Consider the following 18,673-nt stretch of genomic DNA (forward strand, 5'->3'; position numbering starts at 1 on the left):
GGATGTGTAGTTTTGCAACATCTGGAAGGGCACAGTGGTCCAAAAACTGTGGACCTCCAGAAGTTGCAAAACTGCAACTCCCAGCATGCCCAGACCCCAAGGGCTGTCTGGGCATGCTGGGAGTTGTAGTTTACAGGGTCCCAATACAGCAATGCATGTCGCTTTACGGCGATGTGCATTGCTGTAAAGGGCCCGACCGCGGCTGAAGATCTACTCACCTGTCGCCGCCGCCGCCGTCTTCATCGTCTGGATCCGGGTCTTCAGGGACGAGGTAAGTACCGGGGCCGGTCCCCAGCACTCCCCCATCCCCCGCCGCGCCCTCCGGTCTTCCTCCCGTCCTCTCCGGACTTCAAGGGGCCGGGCAGGACGGGAGGAAGTAACCGCCCCCCCTCCTGCGATTGGTCGGTTAACTAACCGACGGATCGCAGGGAATAGGAGGAGGTGGCAGGCTTGCCACCTCGCTCCTATTCTTTAGCATGGTCCTGGCTATCTGTGACAGCCGGATCATGCAAAATTACCGGTTGGTCGGGTCCCAGAGACCCGATCAGCCCGGTATCGCCGCAGATCGCAAGGGCGATTTCCCTTGCGACTTGCAGCGATCACCGACATGGGGGGCCTACATGGCCCCCCTCGGCGTTTGCCCTGGATGCCTGCTGAAGCATTTCAGCAGGCATCCGATTCCGATCTCTGCCCAGCGAGCGGCAGAGACCGGAAAACGCCAGGACGTACGGGGACGTCCTGGTTCCTTAAAGCCCAGGGTGCGGGGACGTCCCCGTACGTCCTGGGTCCTTAAGAGGTTAAAGGGCAGAGCAAATGGCTCAATACATAACATCAGTTAGTGTCAGTGCATAGTAGAGTAAAGTGCTACATGCATAAAGTGCCAATAAGTATAGTACAACAGTACACAATTAAATTAGTGCATAGTAGAAATTATAAAATACCCACTAAAGTGCAACAAGGAAATGAAAAGCATGGATCGGGATGCACCATCCCGGTCCCTGCTGTTCATTTCCTTGTTGCACTTTAGTGGGTTTCGTACAATTTCTACTATGCACTAATTTAATTTGTGTACCATACTTACAGTGCATAGTGAAAGTATTCGGCCCCCTTGAACTTTTCTACCTTTTGTGAAATTTCAGGCTTCAAACATAAAGATATAAAACTGTAATTTTTTGTGGAGAATCAGCAACAAGTGGGACATAATCATGAAGTGGAAAAAAATGTATTGGATATTTCAAACTTTGTTAACAAATAAAAAACTGAAAAATTGGGAGTGCAAAATTATTCATCCCCTTTACTTTCAGTGCAGCAAACTCTCTCCAGAAGTTCAGTGAGGATCTCTGAATGATCCAATGTTGACCTAAATGACTAATGATGACAAATATAATCCACCTGTGTGTAATCAAGTCTCCGTATAAATGCACCTGCACTGTGATAGTCTCAGAGGTCCGTTTAAAGAGCATCATGAAGAACAAGGAACACACCAGGCAGGTCCGAGATACTGCTGTGGAGAAGTTTAAAGCTGGATTTGGATACAAAAAGATTTCCCAAGCTTTAAACATCCCAAGGAGCACTGAGCAAGCGATAATATTGAAATGGAAGGCGTATCAGACCACTGCAAAACTACGAAGACCTGGCCGTCCCTCTAAACTTTCAGCTCATACAAGGAGAAGACTGATCAGAGATGCAGCCAAGAGGCCCATGATCACTCTGGATGAACTGCAGAGATCTACAACTGAGGTGGGAGACTGTCCATGGGACAACAATCAGTCGTATACTCTATACTGCACAAATCTGGCCTTTATGGAAGAGTGGCAAGAAGAAAGCCATTTCTTAAAGATATCCATAAAAAGTGTTGTTTAAAGTTTGCCACAAGCCACCTGTGAGACACACCAAACATGTGGAAGAAGGTGCTTTGGTCAGATGAAACCAAAATCGATCTTTTTGGTAACAATGCAAAACGTTATGTTTGGCATAAAAGAAACACAGCTCATCACCCTGAACACACCATCCCCACTTTCAAACATGGTGGTGGCAGCATCATGGTTTGGGCCTGCTTTTCTTCAGCAGGGACAGGGAAGATGGTTAAAATTGATGGGAAGATGGATGGAGCCAAATAAAGGACCATTTTGGAAGAAAACCTGATGGAGTTTGCAAAAGAACTGAGACTGGGACGGAGATTTGTCTTCTAACAAGACAATGATCCAAAACATAAAGCAAAATCTACAATGGAATGGTTCACAAATAAACATATCCAGGTGTTAGAATGACCAAGTCAAAGTCCAGACCTGAATTCAATCGAGAATCTGTGGAAAGAACTGAAAACTGCTGTTCACAAACGCTCTCCATCCAACCTCACTGAGCTCCAGCTGTTTTGCAAGGAGGAATGGACAAAAATCACAGTCTCTCGATGTGAAAAACTGATAGAGACATATCCCAAGCGACTTACAGCTGTAATCGGAGCAAAAGGTGGCGCTACAAAGTATTAACTTAAGGGGGCTGAATAATTTTTCAGCCCAATTTTTCATTTTTTTATTTGTTAAAAAAGTTTGAAATATCCAATAAATTTTGTTCCACTTCATGATTGTGTCCCACGTGTTGTTGATTCTTAAAAAAAAAAATTACAGTTTTATATCTTTATGTTTGAAGCCTGAAATGTGGCAAAAGGTCGAAAAGTTCAAGGGGGCCGAATACTTTCACTATGTACTGTAGTGGCATTTTATGCATGTGGCACTTTACTATTGTGACAATCCGTCTTGGGGATTAGCTCTGGGATCGTCCTGGACCACGCCACAGAATGCGTTTCTTCTCAATAAACCAGCAAACAAACGTTTATAATGCAAATCTGGCACCTTGCCAGTTTTATTAGACAGGTTGCAGGGAAAGAAATAAACAAAAAGCAGGAACAAACAAAATCCTAGACCGTCTGGTCACTGACTAAACAGATCAGCTTGTCCTGACTAACAACCGCTGAGCTTCCCTCAGCCGGTTAAACATATGTCCCCTGCAACCTTGTACTCACAATTCATGTCAGTCTCTTTGAGCCCCTCATAGATCGGGCTGTGTACACCTCAGCAGGCTCTGTCTCTTCTCTACAGCCCACATGCTGTCTCCTAGGAAGAGCCCACATTAGAATGACTCTCCATCTTATATACACACCTTCCTTCCCTCCTGCCTCATTACTTAAGAAGCAGGTGAGAGCTTCTGCAGGGTGAGCCAAGGAAATACACCCTTTCCTTGCCACACTGCCACACTATGCACTGACACTTACTCATGTTATGTATCAAGCCATTTGCTGCCCTTTAAGCATTAGTATATGCATATGCAATTGCTACCCACATACTACCATTCATTTTTAAAGCAGGTGTGCAGGTGATGTCGCTGTATTTTGGATGCTATTTCCTCCTTTTTTAATGATATTTAAATGCATACCAATAAAAGTTTACTATTTTTAAGTTATCTCAGTGACTCCATTATTCTTCTTGTTTTGGTTGGTTTTGGTTATAGGAGTTCCCATAATACTGTGTCCATACATATATGGGGGTTAATAGCACTACTGGTATGTGATCATTACTTATGTACTACTCTAAAGCATACCCCTGTGGGAGTGTTTTGTGTCATGGGTTAGAATAGAGGATAAGTATATCATTGTGGGTAGTGGTGGGGGGGGGGGGGTGGATGACCTCAGCTGAGGAATCAGCAGAATGCTTGTGGACTCTACCTGCAATGGTTGAATGTGTTTGTTTTGTCCAATGACCAATAAAGATTGAGGTTTCATAAAAAAAAAAATTGATGAGGTGCATCTTTTCGGCCACCTTTTTAGAGAAGATGTCTCAGCAGGTACAGTGACACCAGTGTGGCCAGTAAATTACTGAAAAGGCAGGTCCTGATGAGACGTCTCTTCTTAGAAGCAGGGATAAGACATGAGCAGCAGGTGACAGGAGGAGATGCAGTGGGAACTGCAGGGGACAATATTAGGTAACTTTAGTAAGTAACTTTTTATTTTAATTTTTTACACTAGCCCTGGCATAATATATTTTTTATATGGAAAAGACACCATTGGGATCCACTATATCATTACAAATTACAAATGTGAATATAGCTTAAAGGGATTGTTAAGGGAACAGAAAAGGTATTATCTCCTCAGCTCCTCGACACATGCCAGAAATATACTTTCCAATATGAGAGTAAGGAGGAGCCAATCACAGAATAAATCATTGTGTGCGGGTGAAACCACACCAACATGCAATGTCCAACTACTTCACAATGTCGCCATAACATCAGCAATGTCATGCAGCTATTTTACATTGCTGGGGGACATTGTTTCAAGCGCACACAATGATATACTTCAGAGACATACCCAGGGCAAAAGTGATAAGCTTGGGAGCAAAAGGTAATACCTTTTCTGCTCCCTGGACAAGCCCAGTAAGCTATATTGATATGCGCAATGTCACTTTGATATGGTGGATCCCAATGGTGTACCGAATAACAAACTGTTTATAACGGGGGCAGTTTTCATTCTCTGTTGTGATATCAGCTGTTTTTAGCGGTAAGAAAATAATTTCATTCGACACTATTCGTGTTGTCTTTACATGCTTTGTTCACATTTGTGTCTTAATTTAAGGTTCTTAATGGAGACATTGTAGCTATAAAGATATATTTTCAAAAGAATCCTAATGAATCCTAGGAGATCCAACTGACCTATGACATTTTTGTCAGGTTTTCATTTTAGGAAAAGTACCATAGACTATATTATTCTTTCTGTCAAAAAAAATATATAAACACAACAGAATAGAACCAAGTGCCAATGTGAAAGAATTGCCTAAAGAAAATAATTTCTGTTTTGGTATACAGTAACCATTTTCCTTCTTATCCAAATATTCCCCATGCATGCTGCTCCAATGGGATAGTATTCCAAGCAAGATGCTTTATTATGCCAATAAGAGGGCTGGTACTTTATCTACTCTTTGTATGTTTCCCAGATAGGCCTATTAGAGCATTTGCGGTCAACTGAACACATCAGGGAATGGAGACCTAAATTGTGGACCAAGACTAGACCTATACAAACATATGACTCACACACACTACTATATTTGGGGTCTTTGTTTTATCCATATTATGTAACAAATAAGTTTGAGCCCAGCAAAGAGAAAACAATTCTGATGTCGGGGATACAGACTGTGGTTTAATGCCAAAAAATCAAGCACGTTTCCAGCAGATACGCTTCTTTATAAAAACATCTCTCTATCCAAGATCTAAAGAATCGCTTGTGCCAAGGCTGCTGATGAAAAGTAATATTACTTAATTGGCGTTCAGCGGATTAGTGTACAAATAATGAGTAGTGTTTAGCCTTCATCTTCCCAGGACACAAATAGTTATATCATCTCCTGGAATTCACTCATCACTTTTTCTAATTTTCTCAGTATATTTTATCTAGGACAGTAAACACTAATAAACCTACCTATGTGTTTGATATCAGGTAGAAGTATGAAATATTAATACTAATTACCATTTTAATAAAAAAAAAAAAAAAAAAAAAAAAACAGCAAAGAGGCCCAAGAATATAAAGAGCTGTTATAAAAATGTAGACGTAGAGAAGGACAAATCTATGGGGGGAAGGGGCGATTTTGCTGGGGTTTCAGAAACAAATTATTACTACATTAATAGGTTCTCCGGTGGTAGGTAAATAAACTCATCTATCAATGCACAGGATGTGCTCTATCCTCATGATATACTGCTTGTTTCCATTTAGTTTATAATTGCTTATCTTAGGTATTGAACATAATCGGAGACTTAAAACGGGGTTGGTGGTGAGGTCAATATTTATCTGCATCTCTTCTATCACTATAGATAGTTTTTTTTCTATTTGGGAGGTTGTACATTAAATACATATACCCATATACCATTTGATTGTGATATTTGACTATTCTTTTAAATTGTTTTCACAAGGACATTTGTTAATTGTCCTTCTAACATGATTTATTGCCTCCTTGCATGGCAACATTTAATTCTGCCCCATTAATTGTTCTTACACAGGACTTGAGTGATTTTTCTTTTTCTAATCTTAAAAAGATATATTAACTTGATTCATAGGAGAATGTTATCCTAACATCAATTAACTCTCACAGAGTTATAATAATAATTCCTCTCATTAACAGTGGAAGCTATTGGGAAATGATATAGGGCATTATTCCCTTCCATCTGGCATTTCTTTTATTGTAGCAAACCTGTTTTAGGGTTTATTCACACGTACAGTATTCTGCGCAGATTTGATGCACAGGATTTCAAGCTGTGCTAAGTCATTCAGTTTACATTGAAATCTGCAGCAGAAAATTTTGCGCATCAAATCTGCAAATTAAATCTGCACAGAATACTGTACGTGTGAATAGATTATTAGGGATACAGGTGCTGGACCCATCTACTTTGGTCTGTTTCCCAGTTACTAATGTAAGAAGAAGAGGTAGAGGGAAGAGAGTAACAAATTACTGTTAGACCACACATAGGGTTTGTTTCTAGACTGTAACTATGGAGATATAGGAGCTATATACCAATCAACATTATTCTATTTTAATCAAGGCTCTATCTAAAACTGGTTCAGTTTTTGTTTTAGAGGCATTGAAGTGAGGAAAAATGGTTTCACAGTGTACACAGCCATTTATCTTGTAATTGCTTGTGGACTGTGACAGCATTTAAGAATTCTTGAAAATGTAGACAAAAACCTCTGTAGTGAATAGTTGTCTTGGTAAAGCAAATAAACTCACTGTAAAAAAAACAAAAAACAAAAAAAACTAAATGCTACAAGAAGTTGTTGGAATCAAATAAAACCATATGTGTGAATGCAATGATGATATATGTGATTATAATATTAGAGTGAAAGGATAGGTTTATTGAGAGGCAATTATAAGTAGGCTCTAGAGCCCTGTCAAGCTTCTATCCTGGATATGGTTGGACATGGAGGCATAATGGTTCCGTATGGCATCCTGTAACACATTTGCCCACAGGCTGTTGAGCCTGTAGAGTCTGCACACTTGTAGGTTTTTAAAGTTGGCATTCCAGCTGTGTCAAACAGGCCAAGGAAGTTTTGCAGTCTGGTGGAGGCATTCCTGGGAAACCCTTGCAATGTGTGTGGGTGAGTATTATCCTGCTTACAAATGCCAGTTACAAGTCTTGCCAAGAAAGGCAACAGATATCACAGAGTTGTTAGTGTCCCTCGTATTACTACCAGGGGTGACCCACTGTCATTTACAATGGCTCCCAAGAGTATCACATGAGCAGTTAGGCCTCCACACCTGAATTTGAATATTATGAAATCTCAAACAAAATCTTAAGATGATGTTTCTAGTCTGTAGCAGTCCAGATTTCTCATTTACGATGCCACAGCAAACAAAGCCTACAGTGGCTGGCTGTCAAGGAAAGGGCATGCAATGAGCTTGGTGACACCAAATTTACTCATGCTAAGCCTTTGGAAATGGTCTAGGACTGTGTGATAAAGAGGGGCCATGTTTAAATGGAGGACAAGGAAACTGTGGGAGCTGCCTGTGCTTGTCAGCAGATCAAACCATCCTCTGTACTTGTGATCTGTTTGGGCAACCTGGAACCTGTGTACGTACCCTCACGTAACCACTTCTCCCAACCCCACCTTACAGCTCAGTCAAAATGTCCTTGATGATTAGCAATCTTTTTAAACAACCATCCTGCTTCTTTCAGTCCAATAATACTTCCCATCTCAAAGTCTGTCAACTGGGCAAAATGTCTTTGAATGCATTGTAAAAGCTTGTCTAGCAGTCAATGATTTCTTGCCAAGAGGCGCACTATCCAAAAGTGGCCTCTGAAAGCCTTTATATAGTGAAGCGGAGAATGCCATTTTGTGGCAAAACCCAATGTTTATTTATGTACTTACAACTGCAGGTACGTAGGCTAAAGAAAATTACGCATCTAAGTACAACCTTTCTCAAACCAATATAGTTGGTATTCATTTCTAGATTATGATTGGCAATGCAATACATCTCTTTTTGAATGCTGATGTAGTATCTGCAATTCCGTAGCTAGACTACTCTAAACATGAAGGACCTTTCCCTATGTTGATCCTTGAAATGATTTCTCCACATGTAAAGCACATGCCCAATTTCATTGTACAATACAACAACAGGTGACCAACAGTATTACCTTATGACAAAGTCATGTGCATCAATTTCTTTTCCGCAGCCACTGTTGAGTAAAATGCCAGAGTTTCCCACAATAGCGCACGTCTTGAAGTTTTTGTTTTTCAATGGGGAAGTTCTTGGCAACAGCTGATACAGGTTCTTAGATATATTCATGGTGCTGTCTCGGTCAAATATATAATGTATAATATCTCCTGGTTTCAGAGTCCCTTTTAGAACCGATATGTCCCTTTCAGCATCCAGGAAATGCAAAATTTGCTTCCTGTAAACCGAAGCAGAAAGAACATGAACAGTTATTAGGAAGAAGCTTTCATATACAGAGATATGGGCAGGCGTTCCTAAGCACTTTGATCTTCCTCGCTTCAGTATCGGAAACATGCAGTTTTTTCTTGATTATGTTCTATGTTGCTTTTGTAATCTTACAACACTTGCCAAAGCCTATCAGCCTATGTGCGCTCACTGAAGTGAATATAACAGTGCATCTTATTAGTGCGCAGCAGAATTGTACAATAAGTACTGTTCATGGTAAAAGGATTTTCTTGTCTGTTTACCTCATGCTTCCAATACATTTAGACACCATGCAAGTGGAGAAAGTGCATAGTGCTACATTAAGGAAATGTGGGAATGGATGTTACAGCTTAGTAACAAGAGATTTACCCATCAGTAAAATTTCAGCAAAATATGTTTGGCTCTTCTGCAAAAGTGGCTTTATTGTGAAATCACTATATCACTGTACTGTAGTAGTAAGAAATTCTGTGACTCCCTAACTGTTAGTAAACTACAACTCACAATGTACTCTGAAAGCTGCTAGAAGTTGTAGGTGGGAGACTACTTTCCTACTGTGTGTACTTTGGGTATTTTGGCAACATAAAATTATATTTAACTGAAATTGTCATCCCAAGATATATAACTTACTAATATAGTGTTGTCACAAATTGTACTGGCTTCAATATGTATTTCTAGGACCCCTTATAGGAAGTTATGTAATCCTTTCCTTTTCAGTGAGGTGTTGTCTATGCTTCCTGACTCCTCCCTCCCTCCTCAGATGACTCATTGTACTCTGCTGTCTCAAAGGGCTTGGCTGGATCTGGTCTCCGAGCTATAGCCCTGCCCTCTGAATGATTTGATCACCTCTGACCAATCCCTGCAGCCCAAGTCAACAGCCCTTTCCACCATAGGATGCATGCATACAACCTATTTTCCCACAGGTTCACGCAATAGAATGTATGCACACGTTCTACTGATTACCTGCACTCTGGAACACAGTGCAGGAGATTGGCAGCAGGACCCGGCGGTCAATTACAGCAGGAATCCCACTGCAACTGACGAGACCAAGACTGCAGAGATGAACAGAAAAAACCTTGATACGGATGATGTTCTAGGTCCCACGAGATTCAAGCTGAGTCTGATGTTGAATGGTAGTAAACTGTTGGTTAGCACTACATTTACTAGATGAAATAATAAAACCAATGACATGTTTCGGAGGTACAGTCCTCCTTCCTCAGATGCCAGTCTTTCAATTAATCTCTATAATCTGCATGGGACTGGGTCCTCCCTCTTCCCATTACCTTTAGGCTTGGCAGTTCACTCTCCCAGGACCACTGGTACCCCATTATAGGGGTGATAGGTGCATATTCTTTTTCACAAGGTGAGCGGCCACTTGTAGGGCCGTCATTTCCCTGTCCTTTGCTAGGACTCTGGTGTCTTAGGTAACACACGAGACACTGTCCTCTCTTTTACTTCTCTTTATAGAGACTAAGACTGCACTGGCTGCAACTGTGTTAACCCCATAGATGATATTTCAACTGTGATGAAAGACCCAGTAAAAACCTATAGGCCTGCAAACAGATCTTCTTGAAAATGAAAATAAAAAAATAAATACATTTTAACAGGATAGACAAAAATTATGTGAACCTATCTTACATGTATAAAACAAAAAAGTGTATCCCATGTCTTCTAATGGCTGATAAATATCTAAAAATGTTAAATCAAGTCACTCACTGTAATGCGTACCACAAACCGTCAATGAATGTGCTTGTCCTAAATGATACAAGAAAACACAAATTTGTTTATTATCTGAAGATTAAAGGGAACCAATCAATAGATTTTACCATATATAACACTTGGCAACGCATTATATATGGTAAAATCTGTATCCTCACCAACCCTGGGGGACGTTCCTGCCCTCAGGGATGGTAAGCAGCGATGACGTGGGCTATCAATCAAGCCGAGGGGACATGACTATGGCCGGACTGACAGGGAGAGACAGGACCCTGGTGTGTATTAGTCCCCACCCAGGGGACTACATACAGGGGGGATTTTATAACTTCACATCCTTGGGGGCAGTAACGTCCAGCAGGGATGAGGAGGATATAGATTTTACCATATATAACGTGTTGCCAAGCATTATATATGGTAAAATCTAGTGATTGGTTCCCTTTAAACAACCTTCTAACATGTGTATTAATCCTCTGATCTCTGCTTGCTGTCAATAAAGAGATTTCTCAAAACTTTTTTAGGAGAAAAAATTTACCAGTTGGCCATAACAACCAATCAGATCGCTTCTTTATTTTTTGAAAAGGCTTCTGAAAACTAAAAGAAGCAATCTGATTGGTTGCTGTGGGCAACTGGTCAACCTTTCCCTTAAACAGGTTTTGATAAATCTCCCCCAATTTTCTCGTTCAGCAGCTGAAAACCTTTTTCTGGTCGTGTACAGCCAACACAGTTGTATGGTTTGTTAAGTGAATCAGTGTTCTCTCTTGTCACTGACCTCAAGCAGAAATCCTGAAAACTGTGAGAAATCAATACACACAGTACATTAGAAGGTGGTATTAGGTTTCATTCTACAGCGAATCTGCTTTATTTACATTAAACTGAAAAAAAAAACATTTGTAAATATTTATGTCTGTGATCTAATAGGCTTTACCTGATCTTCATTGTCAGTGTCTCATTGTGTCTCCATTTCACTGTTGCTGGTTTCAGATGTAATTTGACGCTTTCATTGCTTCTGTTTGTAACAGCTGGAATACTTGAGTCGTTTATTGATAATCCCGCTCTAAAAGGTAGAAGGTAGATCAATGGATTTAATACAATTTCTCATGAAGGGCATTCAAATTGAAAAGGAGGTACAACATTCATATTAGACAATGACTGGTTTTATTTTAGTATCAACGTGAAACCCTTCAAAATTTAAAAGTACTGATAAAATGAAAATAAGTTAATACCAGCATGGGTCATTTTTCCGTGTGGCTTGGCAAACTGTATATTCCCAGTCATATTATAAGACTCCTGAAGGGAGTAAAACACTGATTACCTCCAAAAGATAGGATCAGAAAGTTGCTTTGCATATCATTCTTCCCAGAATTCCCAGTGGAGAATTTAAGTCTACAAACATCTTTATTACGCTCTTCTCAGGAGGAGCATCACCCCTTTGGTCGTACCAGCAATAGCAGAGGTCCTGCCCTGTGTGTAGTATATCATGATCTTTTCCTTGCAGATGTTTGAGGTCCAAAAAAGATGTTAAATGTTCAATTGCATTATTACTTAGAATAGTTATTAATCTAGTACTTAAGTGATGCCAATTGAAAATCCTTCCTAAAAAAGGTACTTTAATAGTAATGTTACATCAGGGAACACTTAAATAACACAATGTAACTCCAGGTCAATCACACTTCTGTGAAATCACACTGTCCACTCAGGAAGCAACACTGATTGACAATCAATTTCACATGCTGTTGTGCAAATGGAACAGACAACAGGTGGAAATTATTAGCAATTAGCAAGACACCCCCAATTAAGGAGTGGTTCTACAGGTGGTGACCACAGACCACTTCTCAGTTCCTATGCATCCTAGCTGATGTTTTGGTCACTTTTGAATGCTGGCGGTGCTTTCACTCTAGTGGTAGCATGAGACGGAGTCTACAACCCATACAAGTGGCTCAGGTAGTGCAGCTCATCCAGGATGGCACATCAATGCGAGCTGTGGCAAGAAGGTTTGCTGTGTCTGTCTGGAGGCGCTACCAGGAGACAGGCCAGTACATCAGGAGATGTGGAGGAGGTTGTAGGAGGGCAACAACTCAGCAGCCAGAGCCCCTTACTTTCAGCAGACCACAAATGTGCATGTGTCCACTCAAACGATCAGAAACAGACTCCATGAGTGTGGTATGAGGGTCCGATGTCCACAGGTCGGGGTTGTGCTTTCAGCCCAACACCGTGCAGGATGTTTGACATTTGCCAGAGAACACCAAGATTGGCAAATTCGCCACTGGAGCCCTGTACTCTTCACAGATGAAAGCTGGTTCACACTGAGCAAATGTGACAGATGTGACAGAGTCTGGAGACACCGTGGAGAACATTCTGCTGCCTGCAACATCCTCCAGCATGACCGGTTTGGCGGTGGGTAAGCAATGGTGTGGGGTGGCCCTCCATGTGCTTGTCAGAGGTAGCCTAACTGCCATTAGGTACTGAAATTAGAACCTCCGACTCCTTGTGAGACCATATGCTGGTGGTTGGCCCTGGGTTCCTCCTAATGCAAGACAATGCTAGGCCTGATGTGGCTGGAGTGTGTGTCAGCAGTTCCTGCAAGAGGAAGGCATTGATGCTATGGACTGGCCCGCCTGTTCCCCAGACCTTAATCCGATTGAGCACATCTGGGACATCATGTTTCGCTCCATCCACCAACGCCACATTGCACCACAGACTGCCCACGAGTTGGCGGATGCTTTAGCCCAGATCTGGGAGGACATCCCTCAAGAGACCATCCGCCACCTCATCAGGAACATGCCCAGGCATTGTAGAGAGGTCATACGGGCACATGGAGGCCACACACACTACTGAGACTCATTTTGACTTGTTTTAAGGACATTACATCAAAGTTGGATCAGCCTGTAGTGTGGTTTTCCACTTTGATTTTGAGTGTGACTCTATATCCAGACCTCATAGGTTGATAAATTTGATTTACATTGATAATTTTTGTGTGATTTTGATGTCAGCACATGCAACTATGTAAAGATGAAAGTATTTCATACGATTAGTTCATTCACTCAGATTCTAGGATGTGTTATCTTAGTGTTCCCTTTATTTTTTTTGAGCAATATATATATATATATATATATATATATATATATATATATATACATACACACACATACAGTGGTCCATCAAGTTACAATATTAATTGGTTCCATGACGACCATTGTATGTTGAAACCATTGTATGTGGAGACCATTACTCTATGGAAACCTAGTAATTGGTTCTGAAGCCACCAAAATGTCATCCAAAAATATGAAAAAGGGAGGATTAAATAATAAATATATAAATAAGTAGATAACTAATAGATATAAAGCAAGTTCTTAAGTTTTAATGTAAGAAAGAGGTGCTGGAAGCTGTAAATCTTGTACTTCTTGCATTTTCCATTTTCTAATATTTGCTTCAACAGTTGTTGCCTTCTCACCAAGCTAGTTGCCTATTGTCCTGTAGTCCATCCCAGCCTTGTGCAGGTCTACAGTTCTATCCCTGATGTCCTTATACAACTCTCTGGTCTTGGCCATTGTGGAGAAGTTGGAGTCTGTTTGATTGAGTGTGTGAACAGGTGTCTTTTAAACAGGTAACAAGTGCAAACAGGTTCAGTTAATACAGGTAATGAGTAGAGAACAGGAGGGCTTCTAAAAAAAAATGGCAGGTCTGTGAGAGCCATAATTCTTACTGATTGGCAGGTGAGCAAATACTTATGTCATGCAATCAAAGGCCATTCATTTTTTTTAAATCTTATAATGTGATTTTTGTGATTTTTGTTTTAGATTCGGTTTCCTACCTATGTAGGAGTACCTATGATAAAAATTACAGACCTCTACATGCTTTTTATGTAGGAAAACCTTCAAAATTATCAGTGTATCAAATACTTGTTCTCCCCACTGTATATAAATAAAAAGGGGGGTGGGGCAGCCTCTTCAACTCTATAGATTTGCCACAGGCCTCTCATATTTTGTGGTTTAGTATAGGTATTATATAGCATTATGTATAAGTATTTCATAAACAAAATAATTTGAAACAATTGTTATGTTTAATGGACTAATACTTGTATGTTTACTGTACATGGTATATCTGAATTTGTATTGTTATGCTTTTGCATGTTTTGTACCAGTTTTGTAGCTTTCCTACATGTTTTATTTATTTTAAGGTTTGTATATTTTTACTTGTGCCTCTCTACGCATCAAAGCCCTTCACTAGGTGGGTGTGTACTTAAGAGGACCTCGGGTTAGATTATGTTATCTGTGCCAAAGAGCGCATGCACTCGACACATCCAGGAGTTTTGTTTGTGAGTGTCACTAGTGTGATGCACAGCTTTTGAATGTTGGAACTGGCCAGTGTAGACTCAATGGCTATTCCTATAAAAGGCGAGCTCAAGTTTTCTAAATGCATTGACTATTTGTTTGCTGGGCCGATTTTGTGCTCCCTTCTCATCAACCATGATTGTATTACGGGACATTTATGCACACACTATTACAATGTTCCACCACCATAACATTGCCTTTAAAAGCTACTAAGATTTTTCCACAATACCTCAGGATAATAGATCCCGGGAAGAAAAAAACTTTAATCAAAATTACACAAAGAATTGGAGCATTATAAGGATCTCACTATGATGCTCTATTGGCAAAAACAAAGGAAAAAACAACAATGAAAAATCTTACATCACGGAGACCAAAAAAAATTTACTACCCCAAGACACAAGTGATTAGGTTCTTAAACAGGAGTATGAGTGGGAATGCAGTGAAAATATTCCCAGATCGATCTTAAAGAAGGGTCTGAAATACAAACAATACAGGAGAGTGGGCAGGAAACATACCAACAAATGCAACAGGATACATCAACTCAGGAGTAGTGTTGAGCGGCATAGGCCATATTCGAATTCGCGAATATTCGCGAACATATGGACGAATATTCGTCATATATTCGAGAATATTCGCATATTCGTAATATTCTCGTTTTATTTTCGCAAATGCGAAATATTCGCGTATGCGAAAATTTACATATACGAAAATTAGCATAGAAAAAAATTGGCATTGGTGAAAATTCGCATATGCAAAAATTTGCATATGCAAATGTTCGCATAGGCGAAAATTCGCATGCCAGTCTCACACAGTAGTATTAGAGCCTTCTTTACACCACACAAGCTGGAAGCAGAGAGGGATGATCACTGTGATGTTAACTGTGAAAAAGAAAACGAATATTCGTAATTACGAATATATAGCGCTATATTCGCGAAATTCGCGAATTCGCGAATATGCGATATTCGCGAATAATATTCGAATTGCGAATATTCGTGAGCAACACTACTCAGGAGTCAGAGGCACTGTCCCCAGGTGTATTGAACCTGTCGTCCAAAATCCTTCCTGATTCTCAAGTTGGGCTTGTCTCACGAGGTTTCAATTTTTTACTAACTAACAATTTAAATGTTTTATCCTTAATTTGTAAAAAATCTTACGATAAAACTTCATTTCTATGATGAGCAGACAGATGATTTAATTGCCAATTCTTGCATGCATTTAAATGGGCACTGTCAGATACAAAAACTTTTTATATATCTTTTTTAAAGAAATCATGGCTTATAAAATCATGGCATTGTCCAAACTGAAGCCCAGGCATGTACAAAGTGCAGTAAGTAAGGGTGGGCTAACACTCCTCTGTGCTCTCCCGTCTGATAGGACAGGAGAGAGCACAGAACTGGGTTGGGGACCTCTGCTTTAAGCTATGCGGCAGTGCAACTGCACAGCACAACTTCCACAATGGTCTGGCTATACAGTAACATTCTCAGCTCGCACATTGATCAGGTAAATTTATGGACAGTCAGGAAAGTCAGCAAAATCTGAGTGATTTTTCACGATGTCCATAGTGTATAGCAGGAAAAAACACAATACGTGATTTTCTTTTTTTCTGAAGTTTACATGTATATCTATCTATCTTCTCTATCAAACCTTTCAGTGATATAGGCAACACAATGACATTACTGTGCTATCTACAAGTTCTACAAGAACCAGGCAGGATCTGGCATGCTTCACTTGATAGAAGGGAGGAAGGGGAGATGTGATTATTATTTAACATGAAAGTATTACATTTAAAACAAACAGTGTGTGGTCTTATAAAAATTTATCTTAGAAGAAGGGAACATGAAAAATTGAGTAGATGAAGATATCTAGACTGCAAACTTTAATGTAAGAAGTCATCAGGGATAAGATGGAGAGAAAAAAGGAGGACAACTGATCAAAGAGGACATTAACTGTGAATCACTGGTTGTAAATGTTTATTCTGCCTCTAACTGTGTAGTATCAGTATCACCTGACATGGTCAACAGTGTAGCACTTTATTAACCTCAGGCATCACACTTTAGTACCCCCTTTACCTCTGTGTCAAAAACTGTCCATAGCAGAAGAGGTTTGCTATGGGGATTTGTTCCTGCTTGGGACAGTTCCTAACATGGACAGAGGTGGCAGCAGAGAGCACTGTGGTCATACTGGAAAAAATACTAGAAGGCGTAAGATTTCTAAATAGAAGTATTTTACATATCTGTTAAACTTTCTGGCACCAGTTGTTATGAATACATATTTTTTTACTCTGAAGTATACTTTTAAAAGGCTATTCCCATCATAGACACATAGAATGTGTCGGCAGTTAAGATCCATTTGGCCCATCTAGTCTGACCAGAATACCTATGAATAGTCCTTGTCCCTACCTTATATGAAGGATAGCCTTATACCTATTTCTATCTTATATGAAGGATAGCCTTATGCCTATCCCATGCATGGTTAAACTCCTTCACTGTATTTGACGCTACTACTTCTGCAGGAAGGCTATTCCATGCATCCACTACTCTCTCAGTAATGTAATGCTTCCTCATATTACTTCTAAATCTTTGCCCCTCTAATTTAAAACAATGTCCTCTTATGGTAGTTTTTATTCTTTTCAATATGTTCTCCTCCTTTACTGTGTTGATTCCCTTTATGTATCTAAAAGTTTCTATCACATCACCTCTGTCTAGTCTTTCTTCCAAGCTATGCATGTTAATGTCCTTTAACCTTTCCAGATCAGTTTTATCCTTCAACCCACGTACTAGTATAGTACCTCTTCTGGAGGTACTGTATCACATAGTCTTTAATCTGCCCAAGGGTTTTTACATCCCAGGTGCATTCTCTTGCACTTATCCACATTAAACTTAAGTTGCCAGAGTTCTGACCATTCCTCTAGTTTACCCAAATCCTTTTCCTTTAGACATATCCCTCCAGGAATATCAACCCTGTTACAAATCTCTGTGTCATCAGCAAAAAAGAAATACCTTACCGTCGAGACCTTCTGCAATATCACTAATAAGGATATTAAACAAAATGGGTCCCAGTGCAGATCCCTGGGGTACCCCACTGGTAACAAGACCTTGCTCTGAATATACTCCATTGATTACAGCCCTCTGTTGTCTGTCACTGAGCCACTGCCTAATCCACTCAACAATATGGGAGTCCAAGCTCAATGACTGCAGCTTATTGATAAGTCTTGTATGTGGTACAGTGTAAAAAGCCTTACTAAAATCTAGATAAGTGATGTCTTCTGCACCTCTACCATCTATTATATTAATCATTGCAAGGGAGATGATGGTGGTTCGGCACTATAAATCCCCCAATGTCACATGATAGAAGAGGTACATGTACTCACAATTCTCAGCCGGGGCGCCTGCTGCGGTGCTTAGTGTAAAGCTTGCAAGGTCCTCTGATAATCAGTAATGGAATCGTAGAAACACACGGCACTCACTATTGCTGTCAAACAAGTGCTGATTTATTCTACAACGTTTCATTGTCCATCTTGCTCCACTCCCTCGATGTGATCGGCTGTTTGTACCTGCTCTTGGCATTAATCAGCACTTGTTTGGCAGCAATATGTGAGTAACATGTATTATTTTAATCACCCAATCAAAAAAAAAACAATAAGTTTAGTTTGCAATCCATGGGATTTTATATGTTTTTGTTCACCAATCCTATCCTTTAGTAGAGTTTCCATTAATTTCCCCACTAATAATGTCAGACTTACTGGCCTATAGTTGCCTTTCTTATGAATAGGGACAACATTTGCTAACTTTCAAAGTTCTGGGACAACTCCTATTTCCAGTGATTGGTTAAATAAATAGGTTAACAGTTTTGCTACTACACCACTAAGCTCTTTTAGTATCTTTGGGTGTATTCTATCAGGCTCATGTGACTTATTTAGCTTAAATTTAGACAGCTGATTTAGAACTTCTTCCTCTGTAAAGACACATGCATCAAAAGATTTATTAGTCTTTCTCCCTGAGTGAGGTCCTTTTCCTTCATTTTCTTCTGTAAAAACTGAACAGAAATATTTATGAGGCAGTCGGCTAGTCCTTTATCCTCTTACTCTTGCTCTGTTATTAACTTAGTTATTTCTTGTTTTAACTTCCTTAGTAGTGAGGAATAGATATTTCTCGTCAAACTGTCACCGGAAGTTGGTTG

The 18,673-nt window shown here is 40.0% G+C and overlaps 1 protein-coding gene across 1 annotated transcript in view; it reads right to left on the reverse strand.

The window, feature by feature from the left end:
* ST8SIA2 (ST8 alpha-N-acetyl-neuraminide alpha-2,8-sialyltransferase 2) overlaps positions 1–18,673 on the reverse strand; it is a 338,633-nt gene that overhangs the window by 88,628 nt on the left and 231,332 nt on the right. Inside the window, exons 3-4 of the mRNA XM_056571875.1 lie at positions 11,089–11,217; positions 8,167–8,424 (exon numbers count right to left, since the gene is read on the reverse strand). Of these exons, the coding sequence (XP_056427850.1) occupies positions 8,167–8,424; positions 11,089–11,217 (387 nt within the window). The remainder of the gene's footprint in view (positions 1–8,166; positions 8,425–11,088; positions 11,218–18,673) is intronic.

This window comes from Hyla sarda, chromosome 4, assembly GCF_029499605.1.
Source record: "Hyla sarda isolate aHylSar1 chromosome 4, aHylSar1.hap1, whole genome shotgun sequence".
NCBI lineage: Eukaryota > Metazoa > Chordata > Amphibia > Anura > Hylidae > Hyla > Hyla sarda.